This window comes from Carcharhinus amblyrhynchos, chromosome 2, assembly GCF_965287045.1.
Source record: "Carcharhinus amblyrhynchos chromosome 2, sCarAmb.v2.hapA, whole genome shotgun sequence".
Classification (NCBI taxonomy): domain Eukaryota; kingdom Metazoa; phylum Chordata; class Chondrichthyes; order Carcharhiniformes; family Carcharhinidae; genus Carcharhinus; species Carcharhinus amblyrhynchos.
Window position 1 is genome coordinate 108,265,706 of NC_137325.1, and position 20,564 is coordinate 108,286,269.

General features: G+C 42.4%; 1 protein-coding gene across 1 annotated transcript in view; it reads right to left on the minus strand.

Annotated features, from left to right (window-relative positions):
• Positions 1-20,564, minus strand: part of cubn (cubilin (intrinsic factor-cobalamin receptor)) — a 327,704-nt gene that overhangs the window by 179,725 nt on the left and 127,415 nt on the right. The window contains exons 29-31 of the mRNA XM_080214655.1: positions 11,042-11,223; positions 1,459-1,615; positions 1,151-1,267 (exon numbers count right to left, since the gene is read on the minus strand). Of these exons, the coding sequence (XP_080070781.1) occupies positions 1,151-1,267; positions 1,459-1,615; positions 11,042-11,223 (456 nt within the window). The remainder of the gene's footprint in view (positions 1-1,150; positions 1,268-1,458; positions 1,616-11,041; positions 11,224-20,564) is intronic.

The window sequence follows — 20,564 nt, forward strand, 5'->3', positions numbered from 1 at the left end:
GCCAGGAGGATTGCACATTGGCCAATTTGCGGAATTGCCATGAGCGTTTGCTGCACACTTGTGTCTCCCAGGCCCAGATTTCTAGTGGCCTCTGCACAGCACCGGAAATCTGCTGGGAGGCGGGGCTAGTATTCAAATAGCATCGGGACTGAAGTCTCTGGGCCCGCGAGCATCTCCCACTCTGCCAGAGTGTTTCACTCCAACAGGGATTACTGTAGCCCCCTACTTTTGGGGAACAAACAGGATGACCCTATTGGAGTGAAAGGGAAGCAATCGGGGCCCTCGGGGGGTTGGGCAGTGGGGGTATGCCCCCTGGGCATGGGCACCCTGGCAGTGCAAGTCTGTGCCCCTGGTACTGACCAAGGGGTAAAGTGTCCATGCCCAAGGGGCACCTTGGCACTGCCCACAGGACCAGGGGCAATGCCTAGGGGGCAGGGCCTGCTGGGGGTAGGGCCTTGGGGCGATCAGTGTTGTGGGGGTCCCATTGCCACTCTGCACTGGGATCCGATTGGGGCTGGAGGGAGGCCAGCGATCTGGGCAGGCTGGTAGGAGGTGGTCAGCTAGGAGGTGAGAGGGTGGGGTTTGCCTGTTAGAGGGGGGGGGTCATCCATGCTGGGGGTGGGCTGGAGATCAAGGTGGGCCAGCATGGTGTGGGGGGGGGTTCAGGGCTGACCTCTAATGGAGGGGGCTGCAATTGGGGCGTGGGGGGGCTGAGGGGGAGGTTGGGGGGGCAGCACTCCATGGATCCTGGGGATCGCTGGCCAGTGATCTGGAGGACGACACTTCAGGGACATTGTGCTTGCGCAGGGGCCTGCTAGTTTCAATCTCTCCAGCGTGAATAGGCCCTGTCCCCTGAAATTTAATGATATTTACGCCAGTGGCCTCTGCAGTGCACAGAGTGTGGGAGAATCTTCTCTAAACACCAACTGAAAAGAACCAATGTGAATTACTCCAGTGCTCCTGCAAATTAGCACCCCCGTTTTGTCAGCACCAATATAAACTAGTTAACTGAAGTAAAACGTAAATGATGATTAATTTCCTGGCTGGTAAACCGCACACAGAAAGGAAAATGGTTCAGCATTAGCTAATACATTCACCAAAAAAAACCACACAGGACTCTAATAGTGGTCATAGTGAGAGTCTTACTCACATGGCTTCTGGGCTCGAATAATCCAGCTACAATTCTGATTGCTTGGATAGTTGTGGGGATACAAAGGTGATGTGATAGCTCCACCAATGTCATCAGTAATAATATAGGATCCACACGCTGTAAACAAAACAGATTGTGAAAGCAGCACTTTCTGGGTTAAATAATGCACAAGCTACGCGGATAGGGCAGAAGGGAGACATCTAGGTAGGACACTGTTTCAAAGAGCCAGTGCAGATTCAATGGGCCTCTTTCTGCATATTATGGATTCTATATAAATCTTCTAAAATAAAAGTTTAATTTGGACATGCCTTGAGTGAACCGTGCTCTGAATCCTCTGTGCTGATCACTGCTTTGTGAGCGGAATCGTACATGGATTACATTGTGAGTAGAGGTGATCCCTTCTGGAGCTAAATTACCACACAGTTTTCCCAACAAGGGAGCTGTTTCATCCAGACCATCATAAACCTACAAGAGAAGGGACAATTGCATAGGTTAGCATGGATTATGGAACAATAGTAGCAAGAGCAGTACAGGGCAGGGTAGTCGATTTATTCAAATGCTTCGAGGCAATTTCATATTTTGCTCACCACCCCAGACCTTCTACATTGTTGCAACCAAGCTCAGCGCAAGCTTCCTGAGTAGTCAATCCTTTGGTCTCAAAGTTAACATTAGCAATTTCAGATCTTGGCCTCGTTACTCCTTTCTTGCTTTTTTCCCCAGTTTGACAATGAGGGAAGCAATTTTAACTACAGACGGAGAATGAATAGGTGGGCGGTACACAGAGTGCACCCGCCAACTGCGTGAGTCACTTTGTGGCTTGCGTTTCAGCTATTGACATGCTGCTAATGATTGGCATATGCCTGTTGTAGCTCGTTGTGTATGTGCGCGGGTGAGAAATCAGCTGGTTCTCATGTGGAATCAGAGGGGCTGTGTCAAAATCAGGTGCCCTCAGTTGAGCCAGCAGTAACCAGACAGTTCAGGTAGATGTTGTGCATTCAGGAGGAATGGTGCTGTTTCTATTGGCCCCATCAAAAAAAGATCTTTGGTACTTCCTAGGTTGTTTCTGGAGTAGATTTCATTGGTTTCTTTAAGGACTGCTGGTTAGTTTATTTTCAACCTGGTTAAAAGGGCAGATATATGTGAAATTAAACTATGAAGTGCTAGAAAAAACTCAGCAAGTCTGGCAGCATCTGTAGAGAGAGAAACAGTGGGTGGAATGTTTTGCCCATACTAACTGTCAGCGAGAATAGCAACACAGGTACAAAATATCACGACAATCAGAAAATGCGATTCTCGCTGCGAGCTCACATTTTCCGATTTCCACATTTTCCACACAATTTCCACCTCCCTCGCTGATAACATAATAAGGGTCCTGTATTTATTTAAATACATTAACATCTTATTAATGAGCCCTCAGACCAGGATTTCCCTCCTCATTGAATATTCAATGAGTGCCGGCGAAACATCACATCAGCGCAATTTACAGCAGCTCTGTAAAAGCGAGAACCTGGTGACCTCACTTCTGAGGGCGAGGGGGATATTGGAGTGGACAGAAGACAATGGGACTCTTCCAGTTGGCCTTGCAGTCTGAGGAGGAATGCTGACATCTTTTCTTAATGTTTGTGAGTGTGTCTTTATAGCTCCAGCAGCTCAGGGATGACTGAACCCATGGGCACGTTATTAGCCTTGGCTAGCAGAGTCCAGGGCTCTGGCATCCCTCTGAGTGCCAGATCCCTGGAACATTTCTGCATCTGCCTTCTGTGGATCTTCAGATGAAGTGCTCACAAGTGAGTGACTCAGAATCCTACTAGTTATTCCCACCAAAGTGTGAGTATCTGCACAGGTGGAGGGTGCGGGTGCCAGCTCTGACACCTCTTCGGTGCCAGTCTCTGAGTTGTCTCCCTCGGAGCTGCTGAAGTCTGTGATCTCCAAGGACAATGAGGGTGGTCCAAGCTGGTCAACTGATTGCCCTGCAAGGTGGCATGGGTGCAGGACAGAGGAACACTGATAGGAGAAAGGTAATTTATCTGAAGCTTACACCATGGCTGGATGTCATCAATAAGATTATAGAATTCCTACAACAGAGAAGGAGGCCATTTGAGCCTATCGAGTCTGTACTGGCCACAATACCATCCAGGCCCCATTCCCGTAACCCCACTCATTAACCCTGCAAATCCGTTTGACATTAGGGTAATTTATCATGGCCAATCAACCTAACCTGCACACCTTTGAACCGTGGGAGGAAACTGGAGTACCTGGAGGAAACCTGTGCAGACAAAGAAGAAGATGCAAACTTCATGCAGATAGTGACCTGAGGCTGCAATTGAACCTGGATCCATGGCATTATGAGGTAGCAGTGTCAACCCTTGTGTTAAAGATTCTCACTTGTATTGTTAGCCCCACCTTGCCCGCCGCAAATGTCTGATCCTGATTGTCTCCAGCAAGCTCAAAGGCTCATTCCTCCAAGGAAGTTTGGGTCTTAAGTTTTGGCAGCATTGCAGCAGGCTGTACATTCTCGAGCTGATTGTGCTCAGGTTTGTCCCACAGTGAGTCAGGTGTGGAGAGTGTAGGCGAGAATCCAGCCAGGTCAGATTTGATTAAAAGAGGAGCTGCTCGGGTGAATCACGGAAAGAGGGTTGGGTGGTTGGCATGGCAGGTATTGGGCCCCCGTGAAGTGGATGGGAGTGGGATCACCATGGAGGTGTGAGAAGTGAGTTGGCGGTGCTACAGGACACATGAGGAGGCAGACTTATCCTGGCTGAATGAAGAAAGTTATTCATCTTTTTTCAGCACTGCACCCTGTTCTCTTATGGAGCAAGCTAGCTATTGCAGCCATAGCCTCCCAGGTTGGGTTGGTGACCTTGCTAGGCTGGGGGGGTAGTAGATGAGGTGGAGAGCTATTGTAGGTTGCAAAGAGGCATTGATAGGAAGCAGAGCTGGGCTGAAAAGTGGCAGATGGAGTTTAACCCTGATAAGTGCGAGGTGATTCATTTTGGTAGGACAAATTTGAATGCAGATTACAGGGTCAACGGCAGGGTTCTGAGGAATGTGGAGGAACAGAGAGATCTTGGGGTTCATATCCACAGATCTCTGAAGGTTGCCACTCAAGTGGTTAGAGCCGTGAAGAAGGCCTATAGTGTGTTAGCGTTTAACTGGGGGTTTGCGTTTAAGAGCCATGGGGTTATGCTGCAACTGTACAGGACCTTGGTGAGACCATGTTTGGAATATTGTATTCAGTTCTGGTGACCTCACTATAAGGAGGAAGTGGAAGCATTGGAGAGAGTGCAGAGGAGATTTACCAGGATGCTGCCTGGTTTCGAAGGTAGGTCTTATGAGGAAAGATTGAGGGAGCCAGGGCTTTTCTCTTTAGAGCGGAGGAGAATGAGAGGTGATTTAATGGAGGTTTTTAAGAAGATGAGGGGATAGATAGAGTGGACGTTCAGAGACTATTGCCTTGGGTGGATGTAGCTGGGGGGGCATGCATGCTAGGGGGCATAACTATAAGGTTCATGGTGGGAGATATAGGAGGGATGTCCGAGGTAGGTTCTTTATTCAGAGAATGGTTGGGGTGTGGAATGGACTACCTGCTGTGATAGTGGAGTCGGACACTTTAGGAAGTTTCAAGCGGTTATTGTATAGGCACATGGAGCTCACTAGAATTACAGGGAGTGGGATAGCTTGATCTTGGTTTTGGACAAAGCTCGGCACAACATCAAGGGCTGAAGGGCCTGCACTGTTCTATGTTCTATGTAAGCTGACAGGGCTGAAACGTACATTCACTTGTTTTTTGGTTTGGATTTTGTGCAGTTTTTGCTTTCTGTTTTATATCATTTTAACAATGTTCAGATGTGAAAAATTTTAAATGCATAGTCTACATTTAGCTGTTCAGCAGGATCCTTTTAATGTAGCCTTTTGAATTTTACCAGAGTTTTAAGTTATATTTCTTATTACATTAGATGTATCAACTTTTGACTCAATGTTAATCCAGCAGACATGAAATACAGACTGGTTTCCATGGGGATTGGAATGTTATATCTTTGTACTGGATCGCAGACTTACGAATGTATGACGAATGCATCGGGGGAGAACTGCAAGTTTAATTAAAGGAAGTGCTGGTGACAGATATTTGGATTTTATATTGTGTTCGCAACGGATTCCTGCAGTCTTGAAGTGACTAGCTTTCTGACAGAGCGTAAAAGAGGGAAGTGGGGCTTGGAAAGTTTGAAGTAGGATTAAAAATCTTATCACATTTACCAGTCAAAACAAGAGAAGTAAAAATGCTAATAGCACTTCACATGAGGTACTAACTACTAGAGGCAAGATGATAACTATTTGCAGAAAAGCAATGATAAAGAAATGAACTAAAAGTTACCAAAGATCGGTTTTCATGCAAAATTCAGGTAGATTTAAATTCCTCCGCATGAAATAAATTGAACATGTTTGATATTTGGAAAGGCATCAGAGGCAAATTAATTTAAACCGCAGTAAAACAATGCACATTTCTTTCTATGTTTCCTTTCTAAACACCATACGCATGTCATTGTTCAGAACTTAAAATCAGACAGTTAACTAGAATCAGTTCTTATATCACATTTATGGTCAAAGATGGACATCACTTGAACAATTGGCAAATGATGGTAAGCTTTAAAAAAAGGAGTGAATATTACATACTTTGATTCCAAAGCTTAATCATTCAGATCCAGCCAAACTAGCTGTGGCACAGCACAATGAAAGTTAACAAATACTTTTCACAGGCACAGCCAGCTATGTGATTAAATCCACCTTAGCACACCTCCAAGTGGATTTCTTCTTTGTGGACAAGACAGAACTAATTTTCAAAAACAACTCACAATTTTGAAAAATGGGAAATTGAGCCTGTCTCAGAATGTGAGTGTGACCAGCTCAAGAAAAGAGTGCTTGTATTTGCTTTTGAATGACTCCAAAGTAGGCCTGAGAGGCCCAGCAAAAGGAAAGCTGCAATTTTTAGCCTTGAACTAAAAGACCACACAGACTGCCATGAGTAATTACAGCTCAGGGTGCTTTCCTCTCTCCCAATACATGTTGAAAAAGTCACTGAATGTCCACAGCAATATGGGAAGATTTTTGTGAGCTAGGAGGAAATCCTATACTCTTCAACAGAGTGTGGAATTCGTGTACATTTGACAATTATGTTGGCGTTCTAAAGACATAAAAGCCTCATTTACTTATTCAAGCAGGCTCTCTCTCGCTTGCCTGTACCCAGCCTCATTCTGAGGCCTCCCCCAAAATCATAGCAGTTGAACATTGGTAAAAACAAGTCAGTAAATTGTGTTCCACAATTTTAAATACACTAGTGCCCTGTTCCTGCCTGAAAACAAATTTGAAACTGTTCCCAATCACCCAGTATGAACTACACAAAGGATTAAATACTCGGAGACAGATGTTTCCTTTTAGACATTTCAAAACTCTTGACTGAGTCTATTAGGCAATTTTCTGGCCGTAAGAGTAGAAATACCAAGAGTCACCACTAGATAAATGTAGCTACTCATTTAAATTTGGCTGTTTAATTAGTTCTGATCCTTGATGCAGTGAATAATCAATTACAATAACATACACAGCCATGGCAACTAGGAAGAATTTTTTTGGGTGGTGATCTCAGAAATTCCTTAGGTGTCACATTTTACTGGGAACAAAAGACTTTTTGGCTGTAAAAAAGGGTGTCAAAGGGCACTGGTGGAGTGCAGCTCCATCATGGACCAATGGAAGTGTGAATCTGTGAGTAGGTCACTAGGTTACACCTACTAGTTTAATTAAAGTAAGTACACAGAGGTTGAAGTACTGGAGATCCCGTATTAGCACAACTTTTTTTATCATTACTGAGATGGCAAACTGTTTAGGGACTGATATTAGGCACCTTTTTTCATGATATATTAAACATTTAAGACTGAGCAATTTATTAACTGATGCAACCAAAAGAGAGGGACAATCTATGATTCTCCACATGTGCTGTTTCTATTATTTTTAGAATATCTAGGATTGGGAGACCCAGAATGTGGAATGAAGCAACTAAGAGGCAAATCACTGTATAATACCCACATATACCTCTTACTAGTAATTTTATAGTCCATACTCAAACAACACTTACTTGCAGAACTAAGAACATTGGGTGGGCTGTGCCCGGAAAACCGGAAAATCCCGCTTGAGGTCATTGGACTTTGCATGGTCTGCTCCTCCCCCTGCCTAATCTCCCCCCACCCCCCCGCCATTCGCTATAATTCCCATGGGTGGACAGAATAGGAAAATTCCTCCCATAGTGTCCTACGTTAGATGTGATGTTAGATATACTGAGAACTACACTGAAATCCAAATTAAGATTATCAGTTAGGTTCTCAGTGTGGCTCACTAATGCATACCAGAAGCTATATATATTCACTACAGGGCTATGTCTGTTGTAACAGAAAGAATATATCCATGCATTGTGCCTTTTTCAATTAAGCAAAAATTTGGGGGGCAGCCATTATCTGGTTAATTTCCCATGGCAATGCCTTGACCAATCAGAGTCAACCTGTCTGGTTTGGATTTAAACAAAAGCTTGACAGTTAACTGTTCCCTGTTACATTCTTCACAGTCTCTACCAATCAGAGTCTCCTTGTCAACAAATCAGCACCCTCTTCATATGTAGTATAAATTTGTTGTGCCTTTAGATTTGCTATTCTTGTCAATCTATCCTGATGAGTGCAAAACAAAAAGCTTCAGTAGCATGTCTCTTTTTCCAGCAATACATAATTATCACCAAGGCAATTTAAGATTCTTCTATACTTATATCAGTACAAAAATTTCCAAATCAGCAACAACTTTTGCTGCCAGAAAGTGTTCTGTATTTCATTAAAATGCATATATTGTTCACAAAATACCATACATAAGAAAATAAATATGTAAAGGCAAATATTAAAGAACAAAGTACAAAAGAACAAAGAAAAATACAGCACAGGCACTTGGCTTGTAAGTTCAGACAGTGTGTGTGAGCCACTCAAATTCGTCCTTCAGCCTTCAAAGACTATGCCAATCATGATGCCCTAAGTAAACTAAAACAAGAACCTCCTGTCCTTACTCAGTCAATTACCCTCTATTCTCTCCCTATTCATGTACCCATCCAGATGCCTCTTAAATGTTGCTAATCATAGAATCATAGAACTCATACATTGCAGAAGGAGGCCATTCGGTCCACCAAATCTGCACTGACCACAATGTCACTCAGACCCTATCCCCATAACCTCACTTATTTACCCTACTGACCCCCTGACACTAAGGGGCAATCTGCATGGCCAATCCACTTAACCCGCACATCTTTGGACTGTGGGCGGAAACCGAAGCATCTGGAGGAAACCCATGCAGACACGGGGAGAATGTGCAAACGCCATGCAGGCAGTGACCCAAGCTGAGAATTGAACCCAGGTCTCTGGTGCTGTGAGACAACAGCACTAACCACTGTACCACCCTAAATGTGGTTACCTGCTTCCACCACCTCCTCTGGCAGTGCGTTCTCAGCACCCACCATTCCCTGTGTGAAAACATTAAGTTAACACAAATTTATTTTGACATTGCAAGCAGAGCTTGTTTAAATCTAAGTATAGATTGGGCACAGGAGGGGTTAAATTGCAGAAAGGCTGCTGAATCTACATGTGTTTCCAATTCCAAAACCTCCAATCTAGTTTGAACTTAATTAGTGCGGTGGCCATTCTCAGTGATCGCATTTCCTTTCATTTGCGCACAGGAAACCCTATACATCTGGTATATGTGTATTTAAACTGATCTATCCAATTCTCCTCCAGCCATTGTGTGAGCCACTCAAATTCGCCCTGCAGCTGTGCCAGTAACATGATTCATCAGTACTAAAAAATAGAATAAAGAAATCAAGTGGACTGCTTAATTGATCTTATCAATTCCTAGATTTTAAATTCACATTGCAGCATGTTTGCTGATACTTTGGAATACCTAACATAAAATCACTAACTCTGCCTTTTTATCAAAACAGGATGCAGCAAAGTGAAGAATAGGACTCATTTTCTACTTGGATGTGTGATGAAGGATCTGTTGAAATGCAGCTGAGAGGACACAGCCTCCGTAAAGAGGAAGTTTCACTGGAAATGATCATTGTCTCAGTAGGTCTGCAGTTAATCTTAGTCTTTAATTTGTGAAGTTCATAGCACAGGTATTTCTATTAAAAATAACACAGGAAAGGCTTTGTTTTAAACAAGATATACAAAGACACTAAAAAGAAATTGGAATATTATTCCATTTGTGCCAAATTGGGAGTGCAAAGCAAACTGTCTGAGATTTCAAATGCTATCTTCTTTGTTATTTATTAATGTCACAAGTAGACTTACATTAACACTGCAATGAAGTTACTGATATTGATCGTGCTACTGATACCTGAACAGGCGCCGGAGTGTGGTGACTAGGGATTTTCACAGTAACTTAATTGCAGTGTTAATATAAGCATACTTATGACAATAATGAATAAACTTAAAAATTACTGTGAAAATCCCCTCGTCGCCACACTTTGGTGCCTGTTCGGGTACACTGAGGGAGAATTTAGCATGGCCAATGCATCTAACCAGCATGTCTTCTGGAAAATAGTAACAGCGAACAATTTTATACAATATCCTGATCAATGCAAGGTTGAGTTTATTTGGTACTATTTTCAATTGTTGCAAGCTAATTGTTGTAGCATGTGATCAAATTCTTGCTTGCATCAGTTACTCTGTTCAAGAGATCAACACGGACATTTCCTTCTAATTTTATTATTTTCTGGGTTAATTTTGAGAAGTATCAATGTTGAGAGTTTGTATCCTTTGCTACCTTTTTGTACAGAGTGTCAGCATCAAGTAATTACTGGATGAGTGTGGCACGTCAAGCTAAAGCTCCCTTGCTCTGCAGAAACAAGAGGGGAGAGTTTCTGTTTCAATCCTCTGGGCAAATGTCAGATAATTCCACACTTCAGTCCGTGGTACTTCTGGCCAAAAAGGCACCAAGTAACATAAAGCAGGAACCTCTCTAGGCAATAAATAAGTTAATGCATTCTTTCACCTTTGTCCCCACTTAGTGCCAACTTGCAGTGCAAAAACATCCATAATACTGCATTGTACTACCAATTTCATAAGAGTCTATAATGTTAGCTGATTTAGAAAACTGAAACCTTCATCCTGGTTCAGTAGCGAGTGCTTTACTGAAGTTGGAATTGAAGCACAATGCTCTGGTGGAGTAGATGGAATTTTGCATTCCATCTGACCTTTTCTGATCAGTGATGAAACTGGGCTGTTTAAAACTAAACAGAGGAAGTATTAAATTCTCCAGCATTGACTTCTGTCTCTGTACTGAGCATAAACATTTATAGAAAATATTTCTTAGATCTTTCTAACCTCTGATGTCTATAGATGAGCTGATTCCTTTTGTTATATTTGAGGATAAAGAAAGTGATTTACTGATGCAATCTTGCCTCGCACAGGTCTGTTTGTGATTTCCAGTTGAGGCCAAGCATATAATTAATCAACAACGGATATAACAAGTATCAGGTTGCAAAGTCGCAAGGGGGAGAAATGGGGAGCGCGCTCAGTTTATAAAGAAATCCCGACTGAAATCTGGTGTATAATTCAGCATTGATAACAGAATCTGTAGAATATTGAGTCAGATGACCTGAAAATGGTTATCCATCCATGAGGACTGGAAGAACATCTAATCTGAAACTATACATATATCAATGTACATACATTAATGTTGATACATTAATATTGTACCGATTTACTAATAAGTACCCAATCTCTTAAAATATCACTCCACAAACCCTCCGATAAAACTCTGTTAAGCAACTACCAAATAAATTATGGATTTAAACTTTTTTTTATGACTTACTGCCACGTAATCAGAATCGCATGATTGATGATATCCAAGGTCAAAGTCAGCGAATTCAAGCAGGATGCGATAGTGGGTATCCACAGTGATAACCCAGGAACAATCTACATTATTGCCATAAGGACTGGGATAGTTTGGCGAGTGGAGGTTTCCTTTGGGAGCTGTAAATATCCCACCGCAACCTACAAGTGAAAGAAGAAAAGGTACTTTTGCAAGGAAATGAAAATAACTTTAATGACAAGCCTCATGTTCCTTCAGGAGGGGTGGCTATTACTGCTGACCAACACTGCACCACTTCCCTCAACCCCAAATCATATACTTAAACAATAAATTTGATTAATAATTATGTTTAATGATTATATTAATGGTCTAGATTTTGGTATCAGCACATGCTATTTCATTGCATAGATTTTTCTCAAAAATGAAGAAGGCCTGTGATTCAGACAAAAGCACACCTGCTGTAGGCACATCCTTTGTGTTTCATCTCCTGTCCCATCACCATTCCTTTGGCCCTTTCTATCATTCGGTCCCTCCGGTCTTCCAACCTATCGCAGATCTTCCTTTTGTTCTGAATTGTTCTGCTTGCTCAACACCTATTAACTTTTCCCAGTTTTAATGAAGGTTGTCAGCCTGGAATGCTAACTCTGGCCCAGATTTTTACCAAAGCAGAGAGGCTTTCTAGCATGGAGGAAGTAGGGGAACTGGCTGAAAAAAACTAAATCCCGTCCCAAATACAACATTTCCTATTTCCATAGCAGTAAAAGGAAAGGGACTGGTGTCAGGTCAGGGTTCATGCATGCACATTTTGTGGAGGAAACTAGCCAGTTAAATCATTAGCTTCCTCCACTGGAATGGGATTTTAGTAGCCCAGGAATGTGAAGTTCAGCATGTGCAGATTTGACTGAATTTGGTACATTTGTTTGGGTAACCAGGGTACCACCTTTGGAAAGGTGATGTACACCTTTGCATATGGTACACAGACAAATTTAAGGGAGGTAAGGCACTCTTTGGGATTGTTAAAAGTAAATGTTAAAAACAAAAAGTAAAAGTTGTGTGTAAAAAGTGCAGAAATTTGTTAGACCTGTCAAGCTGTCAAAGCAGTCAAAGAACTATCAACGGTTATTGCAACTGTCAATCAATGTAACTGCTAAAACAAAATCCAGAGGTAAAAAGAAAAATCAGTGCTTGATATTTCATGAGCCTGAGGGCTTTCATTATACGATCTTTGCTGCAATGACTGATTTTATAAACTAGCATTATCACAGTATGATGTTGTGAAGTGAGTTCTTTGATTGACAGATCCAAATGGTTATAGAATAGAAATGTAAGTTGTGAAAAGGACACAAGGATATAGATAGTTGGTGACTGGGCAAAGATCTGACAATGGTATATAATGTGAGAAATATGAAGTTGTCCATTTTGGCAGGACAATTAAAAACAGATCTTATCAAAATGGTGAGGAATTGCAGAGCGATCTTGGTGTCTTAGTGCATGAATCCCAAAAGGCTACTATGCAAAGGCAGCAAATAATAAGCAAAGCCAGTAGAATGTTATTGTTTATTGCAAGGGGAGTTGAATACAACAGTAGGGAAGTTATGCTTCAGTTATACAGGGCATTACTGAGACCACATCTGAGAGTACTGTGTACAGAATTGGTCTCCTTATTTAAGGAAATATGCTTTAGAAGCAATTCAGTGAAGGTTTACTAGACCAATATCTGGAATAGATGGGTTTGTCTTATGGGGAAAGGTTGGATGGTTTGCATTTGCTGGAGTTTAGAATTGAAACATACAAATCCTAAACTGTCTTGACAGGATGGATGTGGAAAGGATATTTCCTCTTGTAGGAGAATCTAGAGCTAGGGGGTGATTGTTTTAAAATAAGGGATCACCCATTTAAGGCAGAAATGAGGAGTTGTGAGACCTACGAATTCTTTTTCTCGAAAGATGGTTGAGGCATTGTCCTTGAATATTTTTAAGGCAAAGCTCCTTAGATTCTTGATAAGAAAGGGTGGGGGAGGGGTGGTGAAAGGTCAATGTGGGTTAATAGGAATGTGAAGTTGAGGTTAAAATCAGATCAACCATGATCTTTTTGAATGGCGGAACAGGTACAAAGAGCCAAGTGGCTTACTCCTGCTTCAAATTCATATGTGTAGAAACATAGAAAATATGAGCAGGAGAGGCCATTCAGTCCTTCAATTCTACTTCATCATTTATTGTGATCATCCAACTCAATAGCCTGATCCCACTGCCCCCTCCCCATATCCTTTGATTCCTCATTATCCCAAGAGTTACATCTAATTCCTTCTTGAAAATGTACAATGCTTTAGCCTCAACTGCTTTCTTAGTAGCAAATTATGCAGGCTGGCCACTCTCTGGGTGAAGAAATTTCTCCTCATCTCAATCCTAAAAGGTTTACCTCAGATCCTCAGACTATGAGCCGTTGTTCCGAACCCTCCCACCATCGGGAACATCCTTTGTACGTCGACCCTGTGTCATCCTATTAGAATTTTATAGGGTCCTAATGAGATGCCCTCTCATTCTTTTGAAGTCCAGCAAATATAATCCTGACTCAATGTCTTCTCATATGTCAGTCCTGCCATCCCAGAAATCAGTCTGTTCATTTGAGGGACAATTTGACTACAGTGTATTCAGAAAATAACTGTAGACTAGCAATGGCTAGCATTCTAGCATTTAAGCAAGTATTATTATACGTGCTACAACAAACATACATTCCTGTTAGGCACAAGAACCCAAAGGAAAAGTGAATCATCCAAGGCTATCAAAATAAGTTAAAGGAAGTGGTTTACAAGGTTCATGAAGACAGACTATAAAAGCCTTTTTAGGTATGTGAAAAAGAAAAGATTAGCAAGGACAAATGTGGGTCCAATGCGGGTGGAGACAGGAGAACTTTTAATACAGAACAGGGAAATGGTGGAGAAACTAAAGACATATTTTGTATCTGTCTTCATGGAAGAATATACAGAAAATTTCCCAGAAATATGAAGGAACCATGGGGCTTGTGAAAATGAAGAACTAAAATAAATCAATCGTAAGGAAAGGTAGTACTCAAAAGATTAGTTGGGTTGAAGGTTGATAAACCTACGGACCAGATGAATTGCATCCCAGAGTCTTGAATGAGGTGGATATGGAGACAATGATGCATTGGTAATTATTCTTCAAAATGCTATGGATCCTGGAAATGTTCCCACAGACTGGAAAGTAGCAAATGTAGCCATACTATTTAAGAAGAGAGCGTGAGAGAAATAGTATACTACAGACCTGTTATGTTTGACATCAGTAGTAGGGAAAATATTACTGTCTCAGCCAGAGGATGGAAAATATACATCTACACCAACTCTATAAAATTATTATTTTTTAATGGACCAAGGCTTTACACTGACTGGCTATGACTCATACCAGAGGAATTGCTAAACTTCAGACAAACGTCAGAGACTTATTACCTCTTAAAAAGGTGCTAATGCTCCTTCCTGAAGCTGTACATCTGGGGCAGCATGGTGGCACAGTGATTAGCAGGTTTGATTCCTGGCTTGGGTCACTGGGGTCACTTTCCCCATGTCCAAAGATGTGCGGATTAGGTGGATTGGCCATGCTAAACTTCCCCTTGGTGTCAGGGGACTAACTAGGGTAAATGCATGGGGTTATGGGGATAGGGGCTGGGCTGGGTGGGATTGTGGTTGGTGCCGATTTGATGGGCCGGTATATCAGCGATGGCTGCTATTTAGCACCTGAAGGTTCTAGTACATTCTTGAGAAGGAATTTCTTCACTCAGAGTAATCTATCTGTGGAATTTTGTACCGCAGAGGGCTGTAGAGGTTGGTTGTTAAGTATTTTCAAGGCTGAGTTAGACAGATTTTTAATCAGTATGGGAATCAACAGTTATGAGGATAAGGCAGGAAAGTGGAATTGAGCATTATATCAGATCAGCTATGATCTCATTGAATGGCAGAGAAGATTTGATGGGCCAAATGGTCTACTTCTGTTCTGATGTAATATGGTTTTTGTCCAGCACTCAGGAGAAGAAGCAGGATTATGTCACATGACCATCCCCAAGCTGCTAGAACCTGTAATATTGCTGTGTGGAATCATACTTAGTCAGTAACTGTTTGACCTCAGAAGAGCAGGACTACAGAAAAGCAGCTCATCGCCATCTACCACCTCACAGATAGTAGCAACAAGACCCATGCCCAGGTTTACAGTTCCCTGGTCCTTATCTACAATATGAACGACTGGAACATTGAAAGTTCTATGCCTGTGCCTTAATGTGCCTTCTCCCATCATGGAAATCCTCACATTACTCTGCAACAGTCAGCCTAGTACCCTTTGAAGGAATATGCCATTGGGCTTGTGACTCAAGATCCGGACGCACATGAAATCATAACTCCTACTGTCTTGCCCTGAACCCCTTTCTTTCCCTTATCTCTCTGTTATTGTATGAATGCAAAAGGCATGGAAATAGCAAAACCTCTTTCTTGTGTTTTGTGTATGTGTAAAATGAACCAACCCTTTTATTTTATTTATCTTGAGTCTGCTGTAGGGTCACTCAGATGTTTGGGACACTCCAAATAGAAAGATTGGGAAAACAATGTCACCACTTACAAAGGGGGAAATCAAAAATCAAAAACACCTCTTTGTTTATGGGGGTAGTGAGAGGAGAAATCAAAGCAGTTTAAATTAATCTCCCTCCTGTCTGCAACGTTAGAATCTACCAAAGGATGTGATAACTTGGAAAATAATGATATGATTGGGCAGAGTAAACATGGATATACGAAAAAGAAAATCATATTTGACAAATCCTTAGGAGCTTTTGAGGATGTGACTTGTAGCATTGACAGAGAAGAACTAGTGGATGGGGTGTATTTTGATTTTCAGAAGATTTTTCTATAGGTTCCACACAGAAGATTAGCAAACAAAATCACAGCACATGGTAATTGAGGGAAATACATGATATGTTCTATGTTCTTCCAAATTTGCTGATGAGACAAAACTAGGTGAAAAACTAGTAACAAAAATAGAAAATGCTGGAGAAACTCAGCAGGTCTGACAGCATCTGTGGAGAGAGAATAGAGTCAATGTTTCGAGTCTAGATGACAAACAATCCTCAGCATTTTATCTTTATCTAGGTGGAAAGTAAGTTACGAGGAGGATGCAAGAAGGCTTCAAACAGACTTGGACTGGCTACGTGAATGGGCAAGAACACGGCAGATGGAATGTGAATAAATATGAAGTTGTCCACTTTGATAAAAAAACAGAAAGACAGAGTATTAAATAGTGTCAGATTGAGAAGTGTTGATGTCCAAAGGGACCGGGGTGTCTTTGTTCATAAATCAGGAAAATCTAGCATTAAGGTGCAGCAAGCTATTAGGAAACCAAATGCTTTTGCTTTCATCAGAAGGGGATTTGAGTACAGGAGTAAAGATGTCTTGCTGCAATTCTAGAGGTTCTGGGCGAGACTGGACCTGGAGTGTTTTGTTCTCCTGATCTAAGGAAGGATCTAATTTCCCTAGAGGAAATGCAATGGATGTTCATCAGGCTAGGATGATGGGATTACATTATGAGGAAAGATTGAGGAAACTGAGTCTGTATTACCTGGAGTTCGAAGGAAAAAGAAGTGATCTCAATGAAACTTATGAAGTGCTTACAGAGCACAACAGGGTGGATGTAGATGGAATGTTTCCCCTAGCTGGTGAGTCTAGAACCAGAGGACACAGTCTTAGAATAAGGGACAAGCCAGTTAAGACTGAGAATGAGAAGGAATTTCTTTACTCAGAAGGTGACGAATCTTTGCAATTCTCTACTTCAGAGGGTTGTAGAAGTGTAATCATTCCAAGATGGAAATCAATAAATTTCTGAATATGAATGGTATTAAGGAATATGGTGATAGTGCAGGAAAGCAGCATTGAGGTAGATGATCAGTCATGATCTAAAGAAAAGGTGGAACAGGCTCGATGGGACAAATAGCCCACTCTCACTCCTATGTTTCTAGGTTAGCATTGACAGGGCTTGAGGAGTGCGTGGGGTGTGTGGTGTAGTGGAGGTGGTAAGAGTTGGAGGTCTGTTTTTTGTTTTAATTATGTTTTTAAATTCAATTTAACAAAGTCCTAGAGCATAAAAGCAGACCTTCACCCAGACGCCCTCTGCAGCCAGCAGCGTCCAAACTTCTTTGTTACAGAAGGTTAGGGGACATGGAGTTGGGGGTAGGGTGTTAGCGTGGATAGAGGATTGGTTGTCAAATAGGAGGCAGAGAGTGGGGGTCAATGGGTGCTATTCGGATTGGCGGTTGGTGACTAGTGGAGTGCCCCAGGGGTCGGTGCTGGGGCCTCAGCTATTTACCATTTACATAGATGATCTGGAGGAGGGAACCGAGTGTAGAGTGTCAAAATTTGCTGATGACACCAAGATTGGGGGAACGGCAAATTGTGCGGAGGGTGTGGAAAGTCTGCAGAGGGATCTAGATAGACTGGGCGAATGGGTGAGGAACTGGCAAATGGAATTTAATGTTGGCAAGCGTGAAGTTGTCCACTTTGGTAGAAATAATGGTAGGAAGGACTACTACTTACATGGCGAAAAACTGCAGCATGCTACGGTGCAGAGGGACCTCGGGGTCCTTGTGCATGAGTCACAAAAACCCAGCCTGCAGATGCAGCAGGTGGTCAGGAAGGCGAATGGGATGCTGACCTTCATAGCGAGGGGGATTGAATATAAAAGTAGGGAGGTCTTGCTGCAACTGTATAGGGCACTGGTGAGGCCGCAGCTGGAGTACTGTGTGCAGTTTTGGTCGCTGCACTTACGCAAGGATATTTTGGCCTTGGAGGGAGTGCAGAGGAGGTTCATTAGGCTGAATCCGGAGTTGAGGGGGTTGAGCTATGAGGAAAGGCTGAATAAACTAGGCTTGTACTCATTCGAGTTTAGAAGGATGAGGGGAGATCTCATTGAGATGTACAAGATGATGAATGGGATGGATAGGATAGAGGTGGAGAGGCTCTTCCCGCTCAGAAAGGACAGTAGGACTAGAGGGCACAGCCTCAAGATAAGGGGGAGTAGTTTAGAACGGAGTTGAGGAGGAACTTCTTCACTCAAAAGGTGGTGAATCTCTGGAATTCTCTGCCCGTTGAAGTGGTGGAGGCTGCCTCGCTAAATATATTTAAGACACGGGTAGATAGGTTTTTGGTAGGCAAGGGGATTAAGGGTTATGGGGAGAGGGTGGGAAAGTGGAACTGAGCCACTCCAGATCAGCCATGATCTTATTGAATGGCGGGGCAGGCTCAAGGGGCTAGATGGCCTACTCCTGCTCCTATTTCTTATGTTCTTATGTTCTCATTCTGGGAGTGGAGGGTTTGGCTTCTAATCCAGCCTGCCTCCCTATAATGGAAATCAAAAATACAGGCTGCTATTTTTAAAGGTTAGATTTGTAGAGCAGAGAATCTCACATCTCTGTGAGCAGGAACAAAAATCTCGGCCTCTGTTTTTCTCTCTCTTTGCAGGTGCTGCCTGATCCGCTTGATAATTCTGCTTTTATTTCAGATTTCCAGTATCTGCAATTTTACATTTGGATTTCAGTTATGCTGCTATTGAGGTAACTACCAGGATCGAGGTACTTCCTTGCAGGGTATAAGAAAAATTAAGCAATTGGTTAGTTAATCAAAGTTTCTCTCATTTCACACCAGTGACTGGCCATGGTAGAGACAGGTGAGAAACTCTATAATCCATTCTCAGACCCGGAGAAAGAGATTTAAAATGAGCAAATAATAATTAGCATTCTAAAATTAAATCTCTACTTTCTAATATATTATATAATTGTTACAAACGTTTGTTGTGTTTGCATCAACAACCAGCTTTCAAACATATTAAATTCATTGACCATAACAGTTAGTTGGCACAGGGATCCTTTTTGCTTTATATACTTCTTACAAACAAAAGCTACATTTTGAATGATTTGTTCCACTTAAGGTCATGTTTAATCTGCTGGTCTGTATTTTAATAAATATGCAAATCTTTTTCTAACCAAATAATCATGTCTGCAGACACCCAATCTGAGATGAGCCAAAATTTGTTTCCAGAAAACAATGGGAAGACAGGGTCCGTTGTCTTTACCTCACAGCACAAACTCTGTTCCCTAGCGACCAATCCCATCTCCCTCCTCGACACTGTTTCAGGCTGAACCAGACTGTTTACATGTTATATTTGACCCTGAGCCAAGCTTTCAGCTTCAAATCCTCTCCATCAACAAGACTGCATACTTCCATCTCTGTAACGGTGCCGAGTTTTACTGCTGCCCCAGTCCATTTGTTGCTAAAGCCCTCGTTCATGCTTTTGTTGCCTGGAGATTGATTCTTGCAATGCCCTTCTGACTGACGTTTCTCTGTAAACTTCAGGGCTCTCCAGAATCTGCTATCCATATCCTAATCCAAACCAAATACCATTCACCCATCATTCCTGTGCTTGCTGACCTGTATGAGCTCCCAGTCCAGAAATGCCTCGGTTTTAAGATTGTCTTCCTCGTGGCCTCATTCCTCCCCGACTCCATGACCTCTTCTACATCCCTCCAAGGACTCTGTATTCCTCCAAGTCTGGTCTCTTGTGAATTCCTTCTTTCACTCTGACACTTATGTCTAGATACTAAGCTCTAGAATTCCCTCGCTATCGTTTACTTTAAGAACCTGCTTTACATCTGCCTCTTTGACCAAGCTTTTGATCTCCTGTTCAAATAGCTTCTGATGTGGGTCATGTCAGTTCTTATCTAATTAGATTCTTCTGAAGCATCTTAGGATGATTTATTTTGCTAAAGGTAGTTTATAAATGCAAGTTGTTGTTAAAATTGAACAGAAAAACCAGTGAAGCAAAAGGATAAATATTAGTCTCATTATTAGAAACACTCTGCCTCATGCTAGAATGAGATGAAATCCTGACTCCAGATATATGCTACGGCAGAATTTTTCGATTTCTTTTGCCTCAGTGTGGTCTCGGGTGGGAAAAGCAGAGGGCGGATTGCTGGCTTTTCCCATTGTATTTTTAAACACATTGTGAAAAATAATAAAGGAGTGGGTTCCATGACATGATGCTGGTGGTGCTCAGATTGAACTCACCCTGCCAGCAACTTAGGTTTTTTAAAGGCTAAATGGAACCCCCTCCTCCCAGGAACCCGCTACCCCACCCTCACCCCATGGAACCCTTCCCTCATGGGCACTGATTCCCATGGACGCAAAACCTCACCACCTCAGCACTGTCGGGTTACAGCCTGCTGGCACTGCCTGAGCAGCGCTGGGGACAATGCCAGGGTACTATCCAGGCAGGATCCTCTTCCACACCCCAACTCCCCCAGGCACTTACCCGCCTGTGAGAGTCTAGCGGGCTCAGCTCACAAGGCTCATGTCTTGGGGGACCTGTTGCGATTCACATCAGCATGTTCTCATGTGGACATGAATGGACAGTCTAATATGGGTGGGGGAGTGGGGGAATGGGGGTAGTGCACAAAATCAGGTGTAAGTGCCTGTGCCCAAATA